Genomic DNA, 21,291 nt, shown 5'->3' on the forward strand with positions numbered 1-21,291 from the left:
CTGTTATCGGATGATAGATTGTGGATGTGCCATGTGGGAATCGCAGTTTCAGATTTATCAAAAATCGCAACTGTTTTAAATGGATGGGACTCCATGGGAAGGGGGTATATAAGTTCCCAGTGCAACTGTGGGTTCTTCACCTTGTCAGTAAAAATATAAGCACTCACAACGAAAACGAAAACTATGACGACAGGGAACAATCTAAAATGAAAGGCGAAGAGGCAACAGGGTTTATTAGATTATCCGGATCAGATGTTTTTGGATGATAGGTATTGGATTAGCTCTGTGGGAATAGGAGTTTCACATTTTAAAATAAAAGGCGCAGAACCAATAGGTTTGGTTTCATTAGCCACAGGTATTTAAATCAGCTGTTATCGGCTGGTAGATGGTGGATAGGTCCTGTGGGGATCAAAGTTTCACATAAATTAAAAACCCAGCGGTTTAGAACGTAAGGGAAGGGGTATACGAGATTAACAAAGTCTTTTCGTTAGCAGTTGAGTTTGTTGACAAACAAATAAATTGGGGCAATTTAAAGTAAACAATCCTGCTGATGCACAAAAAATAAAAATAAATGGAATGTTGAACAGATGCTTTTTTTATGTAAATAAGTTGCTTACCTTTTTTTATATTTTTCGGTCCGGAAACAGGTTTAATTGGTTACAAAAGATCCGTTGCGCTTGTAGGTAAGTGATGCACATGCGTTGCAGTCTGAACGGCCTTTCTTCAATAAAGCCGTAATTGAAAGACTTCTTCGACCTTTAGCACAGTTCTCATCACTAGCCACACTAGCCAATAAAAATCAACGCTGTGTGTTGTTTTCTGCGAGTTTTTTTTTGCCAACAGAAAGCCAGGGAAATGCAGCCAATTAAAAATTATTAATTTTCTCGTATATCTTCTCATTAGCAGTAGCTTAAAGTACATATAATCTATTTAACTCTCCAGTTTTAATGCTTGTGATGCCATGAACAACGAATATTCAATAAGTGCTATTAATCAGATAACGGCTTGGAGATGGCAACATTACCACAAAAATAATAAAAGCTGAACAATTTGCTTTTGATAATGATATTTTACAATCGCAATCACTGGGTAATGAACAACGAACAGATTTAACTCTTTGTTGTATGTGTATAGAAAGATTAAAAATTGGCTTGCCAGTGATGTCAGGCATTACTTTTACCAAGTGCAAACCCGGAAGCATTCCCGTTACAATCATCGACAATAACACGCTCAGTGGCACTCTCGCTCATCTTATGGAAGAACATCATCAGCAGTCGGGTGAAGAAACGGTACCAGAACCAGTGAGCACATCTACTGGAGGATTAATTTCGAACAGAGCGGAGCAACTGCGTCTACATGGCAGTCGTCTTCAGACATCGCGCTTTGCTTGTTTTCGATGTTTTGGTAACTTTCTCACATATCTGGTGATGCTGAGAAGAACACCTGAGGAATTGGAGCAACGATATAAGTCAAAGGAGATTGATAGATTTCTTGAGAAGGAAAAACACTCATTTCGAAGACAGGTAAGCTTGAAAGAAAAACCTGCAAACCGCCCTAATAACAAATTCACTATTCACAAATCAGTTTAATCATCTTTTAATTTTACGATTTCTTGTACCGATGGGACATGATACTAATTTTAATTCCTCTATATCAGAAAATATCTAAGAATAACCCTTTGATATTCTTTAAATTCTTAAAAGATGATGCTAACTTCTGGAAAGTCTAGTATCATCATGACAGCTTAATTTAACAATTACTTTAAAATCATTTGATATTAAACAGGATGCCAAAAGAAAAAGAAAACTCATTACGAACTCAATGGGCTGTGGCCACGCAATCACCACAAAAGTCGCCGTCTTTTCCATAAGCAAAAACCTTTTTCACAAGTTATTCATTACTGTAATTTGCAAAGCCATTTGTTTGTAGCTTTCGCCCCCTCAATGCTTGCTAAGTCCAGACTAGGAAGTTCTAAAAAGTATCTATGGTCAGTAAAACAGATATTGCATTTTTCTTAAATAGTTGTTAGGATTTTGTTCTTATTTGTAAAGGGAACAAATTCCTTTTTGTAAGGCTACCTCTAGTCCGTTCCTATATTTTTCTGATCAGGATTTCTTTCCGATTCGATCTAGATCTGTCCGTTTATGCATATGAACGTTGAGATTTCGGAAACTATGAGGTAGATTTTTGGATTTTGCATTCTTGCTCTTTCTGCGCATCACAAGTTTGATTCAGCAGAGTCTTACCCTATTGATACGCACACGAACCGCCAAAAATTGTTGTTCCGGCAAGTAAAGTGCAAAAAAACATAATTTAACTGGAGTGTGATCTTCTCGAACCGTCTTCGAACTTAAAAATATCATAAATCTTAAGGCTAATATCTCGAAAACAAGGAAGAACGCTATAGTCGAGTGACTCGTCGACTATCAGATACCCGTTACCCAGCTTAAAAGAGCAAAAGAGAAATGAAGACATATAGGCAGCAAAGCGATATTGTAAGCGCCATCTATCCGCTTTTCAATATAAGGTAATGTGGGTGGCAGACAGATTTAAAGGATTTGGCCAATTGTGGGCGCTAGAGTGGTCGTGGCAATGTCACCTATCAATCGATAGGTATTTATAAGACTAATACATTTTAGTAAAAAAAATTTCTGGCTTTAAAGATGGGGCCGGCTGGATGGTTTGTGGGAGAGGCAAAATATTTTTAGCCTAAACTCAGTTGAAATTGTGTTCCTAGCATTATAGCTGCAGGCGCTTGCACCCTGCTGAAACAAACTTGCATGCCAAGTCTGATTCCTCTAGCTTTTATAGTTCCCGAGATCTCAGCGTTCATACGGACAGACAGACGGACGGACGGACAGACAGACGAACAGACGGACATGGCTCGATCGGCTCTGATCAAAAATATATATATACTTTATGGGTTCGGAAACGCTTCCTTCTGCCTGTTATATACTTTTCAATGAACCTAGTAGTAGTAGTAGTATACCATTTTACTTTACGAGTAACGGCTGTAACAATAAAACACAGAGAACTGAGATTTTAGGTTAAGATTTCTTAGCTTTTTACGTAGGGCAAGTTTAGGACGCGAACATGCGACTCTATCGCCCAAAACTTTGGCTCCTACAGTTTTAATGCTAGAAAAAACTGTATCGTCCGAAGTTCTCATGGTAGAAAAAGAATTAATTAACTTCGCGAGTTTATGACGCTTTACAATCTCGTTTTGCTGCTTGTATATCTCTATTTCCCTTCTTCTCTTCCTTTAGCTGAGTAATGGGTACCTTAAAGTCGAGGCACTTGACAATAGCGTTCTTCCTTGTTATAACTTTGCGGCTGATCCCAGAACCGCAGAGCGTTAGTGTGTATTATCATTGAAGATAATAGCGACATCATCGACTTCCTTATTTCCTTCCCCTTTGATAGACGTATCTTTATAACTCGGATGTTCCGTAGAAGGGGGAGAGTGCGGAGTGCCTCTATTTACAAGTCTAGTCTGTGTTCGTTCTATGTCCTGGTAAGCGACCAATGCACATTCCTTGATGCGTAGTGATACTTCTTTTTCTTTTCTGTATCATTTTGTGTCTCTGTTTTGATATGTTTTTGATGAATCTTTCCCAGATTTGTAGCAGGAATTATATGCCAAACTATAACCTTTGCCTTAGTATGATGAGCTTTCCGATAGTTGGGGATGAATACCACTTTCGTTTCTCGTTATGAGGCTGGTAGTTTTCTCACTGCCATATCTTGAAGATATGTTAGTTCATTCATTTATTTTATCTGCTTATGGATTTTGTGCTGGTGGCATTTCATTTGGTCTCAGAAAAATTAAAGAAAAAATAATAAAATCAGAGATCCCTCAGAGAGGTTTAGAGGTAACTCTTGAACATTTCAATACTTCTCGGCTCCAACATTATAGGAAATTAGTTCATTTCTTACAAGGCGTTGTTTATTCTAAAAAAGCCTTCAAAATGTTATAGTTATTCCAAACCAATTTTTAAAATTTCAATATTCATTCATAAGCTTATAAGTTTCCAATAATAGTTTCCTGTGTTACTTGATTGAATATGGGCTTTTATACCCTTGCAGAGGGTATATTCATTTCAGTCAGAAGTTTGCAACGCAGTGAAGGAGACGTTTCCGACCCCATAAAGTATATATATTCTTGATTAGCATCACTTATGACGTCCGTCCGTTTCTACGCAAACTAATCTCTCAGTTTTATAGCTATCGGGCTAAAACTTTCAGACTGAAATTATTATACCCTCCGCAAGGGTATCTTTGTTTTTAACATATAACCTCCTAAGGAAATAACATTTTTTTAATAGTTCTTAACTTTTTTTTTAGTTCTTAATTTGGAATTTAATTTTATCAAAATCGGACGACTATATCATATACCTGTCATAAAAGCGATCGGGAAATTGGTGGGGGCTTTTTAACATATTATCTTATAATATTGGGAATATAATTTCTTGTGTTTTTTAATATTTTGAAATCAATTTAATAAAAATCGTATTAAATGGTCTAAAAAAAATGAAATATTTTTTTTTTTTGTAATATCACTGAAGCCAGCAACAATCCTCAAAAATTTCACATGGTGTTACTTAAGTTGATTATTTCTTATAACTCCAAGGGTATACAAACTTCGGCTTGCAGAAGCAAATTTTCTTGTTTAATTTAAAATGCATTCATTTTTATTTACTTTTTACTTTATTTTAATTAGACTGCGTTATTTAGCCTAGTTTTGTGTTGTTGTTAATATGTTTTTTTACGCTCGTCATTGCCCTTCTTAAATATTTGCCCTGGTCCTCCGAATCGTTTGTCAAAGCTCAAGTGTTTAAATAAATTTATTTTACTTGTATATGTTACTAGTATATTTACCTATTTGATTATTGATTTTTATTGGCAAAAAACATTTCATATTGCCACCTTTGGGTTACGGAACCAGAATTTTCTAGGGTCGGCTGTAAAACCTATAAAACATCCTAAAAAGGGACTTGTTTTAAACTGAGATCAACGCACAACATCTTGAACTTAAGGTAGCACTTACCTTACTTTATAATTGTCAAAAATATTACTTTTATTAATAATTCAAATCGAATTATTTAATAACTCAAACATATTGCACCAGGTCTTCATTTTGATTAAATAATTTAGGAACAAGTTAAATTAGTTACACACAGAAAGATAAGGATATCTGAAGTCTGCCTCTCCTTATTGCACGACCGCACTCTTTTTTGCCCCACAGCGGCACAGAGTTTTAGGTACAAGAAAAAAAACAAAAAGCTTCTGCCGTCTGACATGTTACTCCGATCCGACTACAGAACTGAGGGGTAGTGTAAAAGGGCTTTTGAATAAACCACAAAAAAAAACGATCAAATCTTCTACTTCAATGGTAGTGTGGAAATGAGAAATTTATTCAATTTAGATTAAGTAGCAAAGACTAAGGCAAGTTAAAAATTTTGAGAAATATCGAACACTCAAGCCTACTTTTGCCCACCCCTAGTTGCTTATGAATAAACTGTTTAAAAATATCACGGGGCTGCCCGATCTACAAGGAGATGAAGGACCGCATGCGAAAAGTGACAGCAACGCGTCATCAGAATTTACAAAATGCGTATAGGTACTCGCGTAACTTTTTCGGCACGGCTGGAAGATCCACATTTGGTCAACTGAATACCCAGAAAGGCTTCTCATGTCATGTCATCATGTCATTCTTGAAAACGACAATGCAAACACTTGCTTAAAACTAGAACATGGTGTTACATCTTCTAGCAGCTAGGCAATCTTTGAAGTAACACAGTTCCTGAAGATAATCATTATCGACATTATGCTACTGGTACAGACGCACCTCACAAACAAATACAACTTCCAAATAAGAGGCTACACTTTCTACCTCACAGATCATCCAGATGGTAAAACCCACGGCGGAACCGGTGACCAAATAACCTCAAAAAAGTTAACAGAACGTCCAAACTCTGCCATCGATGTTATTTGTAAGCTCTTCAATGGGATCATAACTCTCGGCTACTATCAGAAAAAAATTGAAAAAATCTTTTATCATTATGATACCGAAGCGCAGAAAAGGGAGGTGGCAGCTGATTGGCGGATTAAAGTAAATGAACAAAAATGTAAACACCTAACGTTTACTCTCAATTGAATAATACGCAGTTTCCACAAGTCAACGACGTAACGTTTCTCTGCGTCCACCTTGACAGACGACTAACCTGGAGAAGAAACATCGAACGCAAGAAAATACATCTAAAACTAAAAGCTAGCAGCTACATTGGATTCTTAACGCTCGTTCGCCCCTGCGCCAGCGCATTCAACCGAAAATCCTGCGAACTATCACTGGGGCACCATGATGCCCCATCCACAGGGACCTACGCATTCGTACCGTAAAGATGAAATAGACAAACAAAAAGCGTCCTACAATAGAAATCTCTCTGTGTACCTCAATCGCCTCGCAAGAGGCTTGACTTGGGTTTCCAGCCCATCACGTCTGCAACGCAACGACCTGCCAAGCCAGCAATAACTTTCGGGCCCCCTTTAACACAATATGAGTCATATGACTGTTAGAGTAATTAGTTTAAGATTTGATACACTTGTTGTTAGTATCCAAAGGGAGAAGATTCAATAAATAAATAGCAAAGCATCAAAACATACACAAGAAAGTAAGTTAACTTCGGCAAGCCGAAGTTTGTATGTAGTAATAATATCCGTATCAAAGTTAAAAAAATTGGCCACACTTACCAGTTCTGAGCATTTAATCTCAGACAGCTGAGCTTTTTTTTTTGCGTATCCAAACTCTACTTGAAGGTGCTGTAAATTTAAGATGATGCTAAAAAGTTTAGTAGGAAAAACGTTACTTTTACCACTTTTGGAAAAACTATCCGGTTTGGCGAGAAAAAAGCTTTAAAAAGATAAATTTTGTACACCCGTGAGCTTACTCGCCTAAGCTAGAGGCTTGTGCTATATATTGTTAGAAAGGTATTTTAAAATACTTTGTTAGATTTCCTGACATGATATGTCAAAATACTATCATTTATTGATTACAACCAAAATTTGTTTTGTTTCGATATTTTTTAAACTTTTGTTCTACTTCTCAAAAGCGGCTTTAACGATTTCGGGCTACGCCTTAAAGTGTATACCCATTGACATTTCCTCACGTTTTACATGCAACACATTGTTGTAAAAGTGGTACTAGATAAAACTTTTTTTCGTTTCCGTATGGTTGAATTCTATTTATTTTGTGAAAGTAGATGAAATATTAATTTGTTGACACAAAAACTTCTGATATCAATCAAAAACACCTCTGAACGAGGTAATTATCTAGTGAAGATCGCACAGCAAACTAAAATTCTTATATTACCTTCTGTGACGAAAGCGTATTATACGATATACTAAATAAATACATTTTTTTATTTTTTACTTTCGGCACGTTGCTATTCGATATGCTTGTGTTTAGCTGTACAAATTTCTTAAAGGTCATATCAAAATAACACAAATTCATATATCATATTAATATGAATTCAAATCATTTCAACTACAAATGTTAATATAAATTCGTATCATACTTGTATGAATTAATAAAGATAATTTTTGACTGAACTTCCGCGGGGACTCTGACATTCGACTTATGTATTTATAAAAAAAGAAGTTCATTGCCAAGGCCTCAAAATATGATTGCATGGGACCCAAAATTTAAACAAATGTATAGGAGTTTCAATTTTGATATTACAAACAGATCAATCACAAATATTTGTCATATTAAACAAGGAAGAACACTATAGTTGAGTGCCTCGATTATTAGATGCCCGTGACGCAGCTTGAGGGAGACAAATAAGCAGCAAGGCATATTGTAAAGCGCCACATACCGGCTATTTCGGTATTTGTTGTGTTGGCGGCAGACAGTTTTAAGCGTTTTAGCCATATGGGAACGTTAGAGTGGGTGTGCCAAAAATTTATTTAGGTCAATCGAAAGGTTTTAATGAGGTAAACACATTTTAGCAAAAAGTAATGTTCAAGCATGAGAACTGTGGCGACAACAGTTTCGGGCGGTTAGTGGCCGTTAGAGTAGGCATGGCACATTTTTTTTTTTGATCAGTCGATATGGATTGATAAGACATAAAAACTGAATGCACTACAGGTTATCGCGGATTTTGGCCGTTAGAGTAAGCGTGGCACCCCGCTGAAACGAACTTGGCTGCCCAGAAAGACCAGGACTGTGCATCTGAAGATCTTAGCGTTTATACGGACAGACGAACGGATGGACGGACGGACATGACTAGATCGACTCGGCTTGTGATCCTGATCTGCGTATTACATTTTTTCTGACGAGTCTAGTACACCATTTTACTCTACTCTAAACTACCATAGTTTGTTCACAAATTTGAGAAGTTCACATTGAATGTTCGAAAATATCAATTTGCAATGTTCGAAAATATGGTTATAATCTGTCAGCATATATATACAAAATTGACATGCAAAAACATCCGATTTATGATCAGTTTTGGTATTTTATTTACTCTTTGAAGTTACTTGAATGGTAGTTCTCCGAGGGTTTTATTTAAAAACGGTATTACAAAGTTGATCTTCGTGAAATCTGGAGTGCACCAAGGCCATTTAGGCGCTTTGCTGTTTACTATATTTATAAATGATCTTCCCTCTATCGTAACTAACTCTTGTATACTAATGTGTGCTAATGATGTTAAGCTTTATTTATCACATAATAATATAAAGTCAGGTTTTTCTTGAATTCAGATATTATTAAATTCCAGGAATGGTGTCACTACAACTTTTTGAATTTAAACTATCTAAAGTGCAACGTTATGGCTTTCTATAGGGGCTCACAAATTATAATTATGCTTGGGACTATTTTGTATGCATAATCGTATCTTGGTAAGCCAACCTTTATTGTTCTTGTTAGATTAACGCGTAACTACTGTCTTATTAAGTCCCACGATGTACATTAAATTTTTTTAGTCTACATGAGCCGGTTCGCGTTTTTTCTAATAATTAAATACCCTATACAATTTAATCTTTAACTTTTTGCGCTTTATTAATAACGAACTAATTTGCTTCAGTCTTAGTTAATTAATTTTTTGTCCCGTCCTAAGATGTTCTATTTACCTTCTTTGCGAACCGTAGTTGCCCGAAATAAAAATGAGCGCGTAATAACCACGTGCTTAGTGACGTTAAGCAACTTGTTTGTACTGCTCTTACTGCATAAAAGTTCAACAATATTGTAAATTGTGCTCGGTCGGCTCTTCTGGCCTTCCTCGCGTTTCTTGATCTTTTTGTTTTGTCTTCCTTCTGACCATTCGGTTTTTCTAACTTTTGCATTTCACATTTATTTAATTTTTTTCATTATATATAAGCATATTTTTGTTCCTTCCACGTTATAGAACAATATTCTGTTCTCCAGTCTTTTTTAAGTGTTGGCCTCTTCATTCACATTGGCATCTGCAACTTTACTACATAGGACCACAATAATACATTAATATTTTTTTTGTTGACTTAGACTTTTGTTGTAGTAACACATAATTAATGTGAGACATTTCCAAACTTTTTCAACTGGCTTTCCCTGCCACAATAGCAACTGATTATTAAACCACATCTAATTTCCGTTGATACTGTCGTTTTGGATTTCTACTTTGGTTTTTTCATCTTCAATTCCTTGTCAAGGGACACATGTTGTCCACGCAATTGTTATGCGCTAAATTACAGTTCCTTAAACCGAAAAATTGATTGGTTTTTGGTGAAGAGAGGCTTAGAAAATCTGTTGGCGGAAATTAATATTAAATAAGTCCAGTTCTTACTTTATATTTGCAACAAAAATTAAAAAGAAAAAACAGAACTCATTAGATTATTTAATTATGTGACCCGCCGAAATCATTTATCTCTATTTATATATATTTAAAACATTATTTATTTAATTTATTTATTTACACATACAACGAGAATTGAAATATTATTTATTATTATTTATTTATATATATATATATATATATATATATACAACATATACATACATACAATGTGCTAGCAAAATGAATTCGTGTGAAAAGAGATTTGTGTTGAGATAATTTAGGCGATGTAGTGCCACCCACAAAGCAGAGTTGGGAGATGTTTGCGAGGTATGCTAAAGGATGCCATGATGGTTGGGAGGGACTTCAAGGACTACGATTAGAGCCGTGTAGTCCAGTCCAGGTATTCCAAAATCCGTCGTAAAAATTTGAAATTCCGTATTGTTATTGTTGTTTGCTGCGAAGATAACATTTATGTTGTCTGCGATAAAGTAAATATGTAATAACATATCTAAATATTTTGTCTTTGTTTGGAGTTGCTGTGGTCCATGTACACTATGAAAAAAATTTATCTTTGATGCCCATAAAATTTAAAGTAGAGACTGAAAGATCGATTATAAATTAAATTTAAAAAATCGTTTGATAATCATGAAAAACTTACACGAACGGAAATAGCTACGTCTCAGCTAAGAACAATTTAAGAAAGAGGAAAAAAACAAATATAAATTGGGAGAAGTTTGGAGTTTGTCCGGAATAGAGGACCACATGTATGATTCCGTAATACCTCGCTCGCAAGCAAATCAAGAGGACAAATTGGAAAACAAATTGGCACCCGAAGGCAAGGAGTAGCTGAGGAAGCAGAATCATGAAGGAATGGGAAGCGGAAGTTCAGAAGAAGCGAGTGGTCATCAGTTGGTAGTCGGAACCGAGGCTATACTAAAGTCTCTGCCATCTGAAATAAAGTCAGAGATTAATACAGCACTGGTTCAAGAACAAAAGACTTACCAGGGGGGAATGACGACGCAATATGAAGCATTCAAACAGCAGATGCAGCAGGATATGAAGCAGTTCATGAAATACATCAATGACGGCAAAGTAGCATGGCCGAGTAGCGCATGGATTTCATAAAGGAAAGTCAGCTTGTTAGGGGAAGGTTTCCTAGAAACAATGGAAAGCTTAGGACTGAGATTAAAGAGTTCACAATCGATTATCAAATCAACCGGAGTTACGCAGCATGGAGTAGTAGCCATGTTAACACATCGATTGCCGATACTCCTTTGTCTTTCCTTGATGCAAAAATTATACCTTGGTATAGATTTTTGGAGGAAATCAAAGTTGTCACCAGAGGCAGTGGGTGTAGAATCCTTATACCCTGAGTAGCTGGAAGAAGCAAAAATACGTTTTCTGAAATACAAATGTCAAGGATTAGGACTTACCAAGGTAGAAGACCACTCGGTCCAGTTAGTTGAAGGAGCAGTACCCGTCAAGAAAAGATTTTTTCCAGATCCAGAGAAATAACTACTGCTGTTCGCAGAAATCTATGTAACTGTACGGTTAGGAGTTATCGAGTTAAGTAAAAGGTCCTGGAAAAGCCGAACGACTCTGGTACAGAAACCTGAAAAGAATAGGCTGTGCTTTGACGCAAGAGTACTGAACTATAAACACTTACAGTGAAGGATGCATACTTGTTACAAAACATTGAGTTGATCTTAAGCCGGCTACATGAGACGATTTTCAGTTTTGATTTAAAACATGCGTTCTGGGAAGTGGAACTCGATGAAAAATGTCGTTCCTTGACCGCTTTCACAATACCTAGAAGGCCACTTTATCAGTTTTGATGTATGCCATTTGGTTCATGTAATTTAACTCAAAGGTTGTGTAGGGTAATGGATAAAGTAATCCCACAGTGTCTTCGAAGCCGTGACTTTGTTTACTTGGAAGACTTGGTGATTAAATCCAAGACTTTCGAAGCACAGCATGTTGCTGAATGTAGTGGCATAATCTTTCAATAGAGCAAATATAACGATCTGCATACACAAATCAAAGTTTAGTTTTAAATACTTGCGATGTTTGGGATTCATCATCGGTGATCAAGCCTTGCGGACAGATCCGAAGAACTTTGAGGCGAAAAGAAAGAAGTGCCCAAAAATACGCTTCAACAACGCAGCATCTTAACAACCGCAGGCTGGTAGCGCTGGTTTATCCAAAATTTCCCCAGTTTAACGGCATTTAAAAAGCTGAAGGAAAAACTTATTTGTGCGTAATATACGTCATCCAGATTTTGGGAAACATTTCTGGATACCGTGTGACGCCAGCCATGTATGAATTGGGCAGGGTTTTACCTGCAAACCGTATAGCTTTCTTTTTAGAGAAGTTAGGAAGAGCACAACTCAATTACAGCGTAACGGAAAAAGAGTGCCTCGTAGCAGTAAAAGCCGTTGAAAGATTAGCATAACAGGCATTTGACTTCAACATAGAGCATTGGACAAGGAAAGATAAAGTTGTGACCAAAATGGTATCCAGGCCGAATGAAGACGTCGAAGTAGAGTTCTTAAACTTTAAGACAACGGAGTTTGAAAGTCCGGACTTGCCTGTGGAAGAAGGACTTATATTCAAGAAGACACACTTCAATAGAGAGGAATGTGATGAAATTGAAATTCTACGAAAGTATCCGCTTTTCAACCAAGTTTGTGTGGCTAAAAGCGAAGGCCACATGGACAACTGTAATACGATTCCTACAAGACGAAATTTTCACCCAATTTGGAGTTACGGAAATATTCCACACGGACAACGGAAGACAGTTTATCTGCAAGGATGTTGTGGATATGCTGAAAGAAATTGGAATCATACACATGAGGAAAAGGAGATACGCACCTGAATCCAATGATTCGGATAGAGTAAACCAATCCGTGTTAGCAGCAAATCGAGTAAATATCCAGGACGACCATACGCGATGGGATAAACCTCGCCGTACTCTGCCACGTTCGGACTCGCTGGCTCGCAAGTAAAAGGCTCTGAATGAAGCTGAGATAGCCCCATTGCATAGATCTGACCAAAAAAAAGAAAGGATACATCAGGCATTCGAGAAAGCAGCGAGGCGTAACACTTTAAAGACCCTTTAAGTGCGTACTCACCGGGACAAGAAGTCTACAAGAAAAACTTTATCCTAAGTGGCTTTAGCAAGAATAGGAATTTCAAGTTTTGTTAAAAGTACACTAAATGTCAAGTCACAAAAAAATTGGGAAAACTTGCGCAGCAATATTTTGGGAAATTTCCATGCTAATGACCTTAAACAATAGGACTTAACAAACTACACTAACCAGGCATTAATCTCAGGGTTTTATACGGTGGCGCCAACGTTGAGCAGTACAACCATCAGCACACGCACATCCTTCACTTTTGTTCCGAATCGAGCATCGAAACCATACTGTGCTTGTTATGTGCTAAATTACAAATTATAAATGGTTCCTTAAACCGAAAAATTTGAGTGGTTTATGGTAAAGAGGGGTTTGGAAATCTGAAAAAGATTTGGTAATTAAAGGACGGAAATCAGTGGTTGCAGACGGTTCTATTGACGAATATTAAAATTAAATAAGTTAAGTTTTTACTTTATATTTGCAACAAATATTAAAAAGAAAGAAAAACTAGCCGCCCCGAAAAGTGCAACTGCAAAATAGTAACAAACTGAAAATTAAAAACATAACGAGACTGATTAGATTATTTAGTTATGTGACCCGCCCAAAATATATATTTCTATTTTAATATATTTAAATCATTATTTATTCAATTTTTTTCAATTTATTTAACAATTTGTTAACATATTTGATTGTTTTTCCTCCCAGGGACATTTGACTAGCCGGCAACTACACTGCGCGAAATGCATGACACGACACAATTTATGACCAAAATATGTTCCGCTTCTCCTTGGGATTCACATTCCACTAGAACCATAACTTTGCGATACCGCTTATAAAGGTTTCGGACATCGGAATCCCTTGAAATCTTTAATGGCAGTTTCTCGTTAATCAGAGTTTTGACAGTCAATTACTTAAACTACTAAATCATTATCTTATCTATATGAGCAAAGTCTTATAACCTCATCCCTAGCTCCATTATCGCTTTTCAGATCTTGTCTTAGCCCTCTGACGTCATATTTAGTTGGCAGATTTTTTTTAACTTTTATCGGGTAGCTTCAATGTAGCTGATATCAGATCCTTTAAGGATGCCTAGTAGTATACTCTCTTTTAATAAAAAGGTACCTGGTGTTCTCCAACGGTAGCCACTACCCTATACACTGTTGCAACTTACTGCGGCTGTGACCAACTGATGGTTATTACCTCTAGTCTTGTTTACTTCTACCCATGCCAGTTTAACTCATCCACGCATTTCTGCCCTTTCCGATTTTTCACAACTTTTGCCGAAAAAATAACTGAAAACCGAGTTCAGCTTTCGGAAAACAAAGTATTGACTGGTCCATTGCGGATCCTGCGTTTTTTTTGCGGACAGTGAGCAGAGAAAACTTATAAAAAATAAGAAAAGATTACCGCATTAAAATTGGAATACGCTTAAAAAATCCGCATAAAATAGCATAGGGGACGCGAGCCTCGACATACGAGTGTTAGTCATAGACTAATAAGAAAACTATGATATACAGCGCTGCAAAGTTATTCCCGGTCAAAGTTACGGGTACGAACTTTCGGTCCATTTGCTACCCTCTAGTGGTTTTTTAACAATGGGTAAAAGATCTTCCCGCGCACATATCATTGTTTTTCGTTAAAGTGGGCATGGCAAACTTTTTTTGGTCTTTTTTGGTCAATCGATAGGTGTTGATGAGGCAACTAACGTATAACCTCCTACGCTTGAAAATAACATTTTTTAATTGGTTTTGAATTTTTTTTTTTAAATTAAATTTTATCAAAATCGGACGACTATATCATATAGCTGCCATAGGAACGATCGAAAAATTGGTGGAAAAATAATATGAAACAAATTATAGCTTTGGTGCTTTTTGATATATAACATTCTTTAATATTAATTTAACTTCGGTCGCGTATAGACGTGAAAAACAATCACTCAGTCGAAAACGATCGAAAAATGTATAAACTCAATGTTTTGCGTTTCGCGACGCTAATCGCAAATCGTAAACTAAAGTTTCAATTAATTAATTAATTAATCTATACGCACTATCAATAAACAAATGATTACGAACGTGGATCAGCGCACTCTACGCCAAAAACAACAAGACGAAGCCCGTGAAAAATTCAGAGATTGGCACGTAACAATACTTATTTTTCTGTCACGAGTCCGAAAGTGCCATTTTACTGTCCGCCGAAAACCAGAGAGGTAGTTCTTGCTCTCCCGCTTGCTTTTAACCGCTCAAACGCCATGGAGTGGGCAATGCCAAACTCCAACTGAGCTTCTTCCACCTAGTGCAACAACAACAGCAACTACTACGATACTCTCTATTTCTGCAGCGGGTAAAGTAACAACACAACCAAGTGCAAAAATCGGGTCAAACGGCAAAAACAAAGCTACGGTAGAAGAAATTACAATTCCGCATGCGGGTTCGGATATGCAGACAGGCATGGATCGCTACATTAATATTTCCAAGCGCAAGCTAACAGCCCCCAAAATCTGACGGCAATAAGCCCAAAGTAAACCGTTCCAACAAAGGCCCTGAAAATCTCTGGCCATTAAAATAGAAAATTGATTTTCCATTCTGGCGGAGCCCGAAACAGAATCTGAATAAGCCCCAAGGAAACTTAAGCCGCCACCTATCTTTATTCGGTTGAAGATCTCGAATGCCCTAGTCAACAAAATAGTTGAACTAGTCGGAAAAGATAACTTTTATGTTATTTCGCCTATGAAAGGGAATATAAGCGAAACTAAACTGCAAACCAAAACTGACGACGATTTCCAAGCAGTGTCGAAGTACTTAAACGATGCCAAAAAGAATAATTACACGTATCAGCTAAAAAGCTGCAAAGGCTTGCAAGTTATGCTTAAGGGAATAGAACCCCTCTGAAATTATAGAGGATTTAAAAAAAACGGTTTTTGTGCAAAAAATGTTATAAACATTATGAACAAAAACAAGAAGCCGCAACCTCTATTTCAGGTGTAGCTTGTAGAAACTGCCACGGCTCCGAACCCTGCCCTCTCACTAAAAAGTGTGCAAACTGCCAAGGAAACCGCACAGCAAACTACAGAGGCTGTACAGTCTACAAGGAGATAAAAAGTAGGATGCAACGAGCGACAACGGCACACTCTCAGAACACAGAACATCCACATGAGATCACAAACGACACCGGATGTCTTCTTCGCAAAAGCAGCCGGGTCATCATTTGGTCCTTCAATTACCACCAACGGCATTTCTTACGCCAGTGATCTAAGGCACAGCTCACATAGAGCCGAAAATTGATAACATCCAACAGACCATGGGACAGCCACAAAGTAACATGGAAACTATGATGATCACTTTGCAACAAAATATGATGGAATTTATTTCCTATATTAAAACCACCATGCAAACCCCTATGCAAAACCAAAACATCTTGTTACAAAAGCTTGCAGCTCAGCAGTCGAAATAAACTATGCATAGTCCTCGAATAACTCTGTGGAACGCCAACGGTGTTTCACGGCATAAACCCTGTTATGTTGCTGGCAGAAACGCATCTCACCTGCAAATATAACATTCAAATACGGGGATACACGTTTTACAGCACCGATAATCCAGATGGTAAAGCACATGGCGGAACCGGCATCTTAAGATGCATCAAACACCACTTTCACCATAGGTTTTTATGCGATTTATAGCAGCAGGAGATTACAACGCCAAGCACACACACTAGGGATCTCGCCTTGTGACCCCCAAAGGAAGGCAACTCATCAAAACATGTAACGAACTGGACTACGTTTCAACAGGCCGCCCTACATACTGACCTACAGATCCTAGAAAATTACCTGATTTAATTGATTTTGCTTTTGGATCTATCATCGGACTACTAACCAGTACTAATAACTCTTCTTCAAAGCCCGGAATTAATCGAGCACCCTTGCAGGCTGACGTCGCATCGAACCAGCTCGCTGTAGTCCAAAAAGTACGCAAGTTTCCACATTGAACAAACTCCACAGCTCAACATCAAGGAGGACATCGACTGCTATGTCGATGCAGTGGAGTCTGTACTCGTCGCAGCAGCCAAAGTCTCTACACCGCAAGGGCACACACACCAACACAAAACTAACCTTAAAATCGAACAGCTTGTTTTGGTGAAAAGACGTTTGAGGCGTGCTTGGAAAACCAGCAGATCGCCAAAGATCGAACAAAGTCTTAAGGAAGCAAGAAGGCAGGAAGAATGAAGAGCACAACGCCAGTACATTGAGAAACTTCCACCCACTAGCACCAAGCATCCCCTGTGGAGGGCCAACTCAAATCTAAGTGCGCCGGCCGAAACAGTAATTCCCATAAGAGACTCTTTAAGCAGCGGGGCCAAAAGCGACAAAGACAGAGCTTGTACATTTGCTTTACAGCTTCGAAATGTCTTTCAGCCAAACCCTGAAACAAATATATTCGCACTACCGTCGCCGACAATTCGAATTGAAACTGAGACGGCGCCAATTCTGTTTTAACCAAACGAAGTTACAAAAGTCATCAGCGAGCAATTGAAACCAAAAAGGCGGTGATATAATAACTTCCAAAATGCTAATTGAACTCCCTGTGCAGTTGAGGTCATTTGTAAACTCTTTAACGGGATTACACGACTTGGCTACTTCCCAAAATAATTGAAAAATCGGTAATCATAATCATCCCAAAGCTAGGAAAAGATCACACAATACTAGTTTCATACAGACCGATAAGTTTGCTCTCGTGTCTGTCAAAACTGCTCGAAAAATGCCTTTTGACGATGAGCCATGAAACGATAGAGCAAGTCAATAGACTAACAACAGAAACACGATCTGCATTCAAATTTCGGGAGTTCTTCAGGGTGGTATTCCTTGACGTTGCAAAGGCTTTCGATCGAATCTGGCTTAATGGCCTTATGCATATGCATTCTGCCGGAAAAAACTTACAGGATACTTGAATCGTACCTTTACAACAAAGTATTCGCCGTGGGATGCAACACTACAACATCCGACGATTACACTAAAGAGGTGGGAGTTCCCCAAGGTAGCGCCCTTGGTCCAACTCTATTTCTCCTTTACACCGCAGATATCCCCAGATATTCGCAGACAATACCGCGATCATAAGTCGATCCAAATTCCCAATTCAGGCAACAGCACTACTAGCTGATCATCTCGTGGTAGTAAAGAGGTGGTTATCAGACTGGCGTATAAAAATAAATGCGCAAAAGTGTAAACACATAACCTTTACTTTAAACAGAGTCAATCTGACGATGTAAGGTAACTCAGCGTTCACCTAGACAGGAAACATACATGGCGGCATATCGAAACTAATTAAATTAATCTAAAACTACAATCCAGTAGCCCCCATTGGCTTGCTCCCCCCTCTGCCTGGACTTCAAGGTCTTGCACTACAATTCAACGCTTAAGACAGTCTGGACTTACGGCCCCCAGTTGTGGGGAAAAGCGAGCAGCAGCAACATCGATATTATCCAGCGAGCACAATCAAAAATCCTGAGAACTATCACTGGGGTGCCTTGGAATGTTCGGAACGACAACATCCAACGAGATCTTGGAATTCTACCCGTAAAAGACGAAATATCAAAACAAAAAACGTCCATCACAACAAGCTAACTTCTCATCAAACCAGCTCGCCAGGAACCTAGCTATGGTTTCATACCAAACTCGATTGCAAAGAAATGACCTTCCAGCTCAGCAATCTCGCATCAGTAATTTTGACTGTCAAATAGCATTTTAATTTAAGATTTGATATACTAACATTTAGTCCCAATAAATAAAATGCATACGAAATAAAAAAAAAACTTCTAAGCTTGGAAACAAAAGTGTTTCATTAGTTATGAATTTCGAACTAAATTTGATCAATATCGTGATATCAAAAAAATATTATTTCATTATTTTTTTTTAGTGTTTTTTTTTAACATCTATATGTTAGACTAGTCAGATTTTTATTAAATTTTAAGATAATACGTCAAAAACCACCAAAACTATAATTTGTTTCATATTATTTTCACACCCATTTTCGGATATTTCCTATGACGGCTAGATAATATAGTCGTCCGATTTTGAAAAAAATAAATTCAAAATTTTTAAACTAATTAACAAATGTTATTTCCAGGCGTTGAAAGTCATTTGTTAAAAAACACCAAAGTAATAATTTTTTTTTAATTTTTCCCCGAGCTATCAGATACAGTTGTTCGATGCGGCTGGTTCCGACTTGTACACTACCTGCAATAGAAAGGAGACTTTTGGGAACGTTTCTGCCTGACAGCTTTAAAACTGAGAGTCTAGTTTGCGTAGAAACGGACGGACAGACGGACATGATACTTTATGGGGTCGGAAACCTCTCCTTCACTGTGTTGCAAATTTCTGACTAAAAAAAAACAACAAAAAATCTGAAATATAAATTGCAATAATGACGTATTCTGCATAATGATTTAATATTTTTCTGACTGTTCCTATAGATGTAAATGTCCGATGTGGATCGTAATACCTTCAAAAAAAAAGTGCTTTCAAAAATGTGCATCCTGATAGCTTTAAAACTGAGAGACTAATTTGATCGGAAATAATTAGATCGACTCGTCTAGTGATGCTAATCAAGAATATATGAACTTAATCGGAACTTCTACTTCTTAGCGTTGTATTATTATCAAAAAAAAAAAATAAAAATAAATTAACTTATGTGTCCTAAAGCTTTTTACAAAGCCCTTATAATTTGATTGATTACAATTATTATTATATTATTCAAATTAATTCACCCTTTCGAAGACTGTGATTTGTATACTACAAAATCTGTTCTAGGTAAAACTGCTGCTCCTAGGCGCTGGGGAATCTGGCAAGTCAACATTCCTCAAACAAATGCGTATAATTCACGGAGTTCATTTTGATTATCAAATGCTGCGTGAATACCAAAATGTGATATACCAAAATGTTATAAGAGGTACGTACTCATTTTTAAGGACTAAAAATGATTTCGGCATAACAAACTACCATTTAAGGAATGCAAGTCTTGTTGGACGCTCGAGAAAAGCTGGAAATTGCGTGGGGAAACGACGGCCGAGAACAGGATGCTAATGATACCAAATTGATGGATTGTAATGGATTAGAGTCACCTAGGTTTATGGAATATGCGCCGCACATTCAACGCCTCTGGCAAGATCGCGGAATTAGAAGAGCTTTCGAGAGGAGGCGTGAATTTCAAATTGTAAGTCGAAAATAATGTTTTGTTCAAATGTTGTACTATTATATTTTTCAGAGTGATTCTGTTAGCTATTTTCTAGACGATATAGAGCGGTTAGCTGAACCAGATTATGTGCCAACGCATAAAGACATATTGCATTGCCGGAAGGCAACCAAAGGGGTCTATGAGTTTTGTGTCAAAGTACAGGTAAGAAAATTATGTGAAACAAAAATATTAATTCTCAAGATTCCAATTCTACTAGAACATTCCATTTGTCTTCGTCGATGTGGGTGGCCAGCGAACTCAACGTCAAAAATGGACTAGATGTTTTGATAGTTCGGTAACGTCCATTATATTTCTGGTCTCTAGTTCCGAGTTCGATCAAGTGCTTGCGGAAGATAGGTAAATTATTTAAAAATCACAGCGAAGGATAAAGCTAAAAAATGATAGTTGCAGAAAAACCAATCGTCTGGAAGAATCAAAGAATATATTCGATACCATTGTCAATAACAACACATTCAAAGGAATATCAATTATTTTATTTATAAACAAAACAGACTTACTGGAAAAGAAAGTTTGTAATCCTGAGACTGACATTCGCTGGTACTATCCACAGTTTAATGGAAATCCACACTCAATTTTGGATGTTCAAAACTTCATTCTTCAAATGTTTATGAGCGTTCATCGCAGTAGCAGCGTATCTAGGATATACCATCATTTTACCACCGCCATAGACACGCGCAATATTAATGTAGTGTTTAATTCGGTAAAGGACACAATATTGCAACGTAACTTAAATGCTCTTATGCTGCAGTAGCATTATACCTACAGCTCTGACAATCTGTATGTTTTGAAATGTGTAATATAAATTTTTAGAATTGTTTGATCCTTGAGATACCGTGCGTGTAAGATATTTGGTCAAGAACAGAAGGTTGCAACGGGACTTATATGCTCTTATGCTGCTGTAGCATTCTCCTGCCAGCTCTAAAACTATGGTTTGAGATGTGTAATATATAATTTATAGCTTAACAAACCAAGCGTGCAAGATTTTAACATATATATAGGAACATATAATTTTCTTAATAACTTCGACATTCGCTGGTACTATCCGCATTTCGATGCGAACGCATTTTAATGTCTAAAAAATCGTTTTACCTAAGTTAATTTTTT

General features: G+C 37.2%; 1 protein-coding gene across 4 annotated transcripts; it reads left to right on the forward strand.

Annotated features, from left to right (window-relative positions):
• The first annotated feature begins 774 nt into the window (after nt 1-774).
• Nucleotides 775-21,014, forward strand: LOC108036825 (guanine nucleotide-binding protein subunit alpha homolog). 4 transcript variants are annotated; one of them, XM_050889924.1, is made up of 7 exons: nt 775-1,089; nt 1,159-1,523; nt 19,743-19,881; nt 19,940-20,145; nt 20,197-20,328; nt 20,384-20,523; nt 20,572-21,014. In XM_050889924.1, the coding sequence occupies exons 2-7, from the start codon at nt 1,161-1,163 to the stop codon at nt 20,936-20,938; spliced, it is 1,347 nt and encodes a 448-aa protein (XP_050745881.1). In that variant the 5' UTR covers nt 775-1,089; nt 1,159-1,160; the 3' UTR covers nt 20,939-21,014. The 4 variants fall into 4 exon arrangements, with proteins under 4 accessions (XP_050745881.1, XP_050745880.1, XP_016968659.1 ...); XM_017113172.3 differs by lacking the exon at nt 775-1,089 and adding an exon at nt 8,778-8,898 and having other exon boundaries at nt 1,404-1,523; XM_050889923.1 differs by having other exon boundaries at nt 775-1,523.
• Nucleotides 21,015-21,291: the final 277 nt, after the last annotated feature.

The sequence above is a fragment of the Drosophila biarmipes genome, unplaced genomic scaffold, assembly GCF_025231255.1.
Source record: "Drosophila biarmipes strain raj3 unplaced genomic scaffold, RU_DBia_V1.1 ptg000008l, whole genome shotgun sequence".
Lineage (NCBI taxonomy): Eukaryota > Metazoa > Arthropoda > Insecta > Diptera > Drosophilidae > Drosophila > Drosophila biarmipes.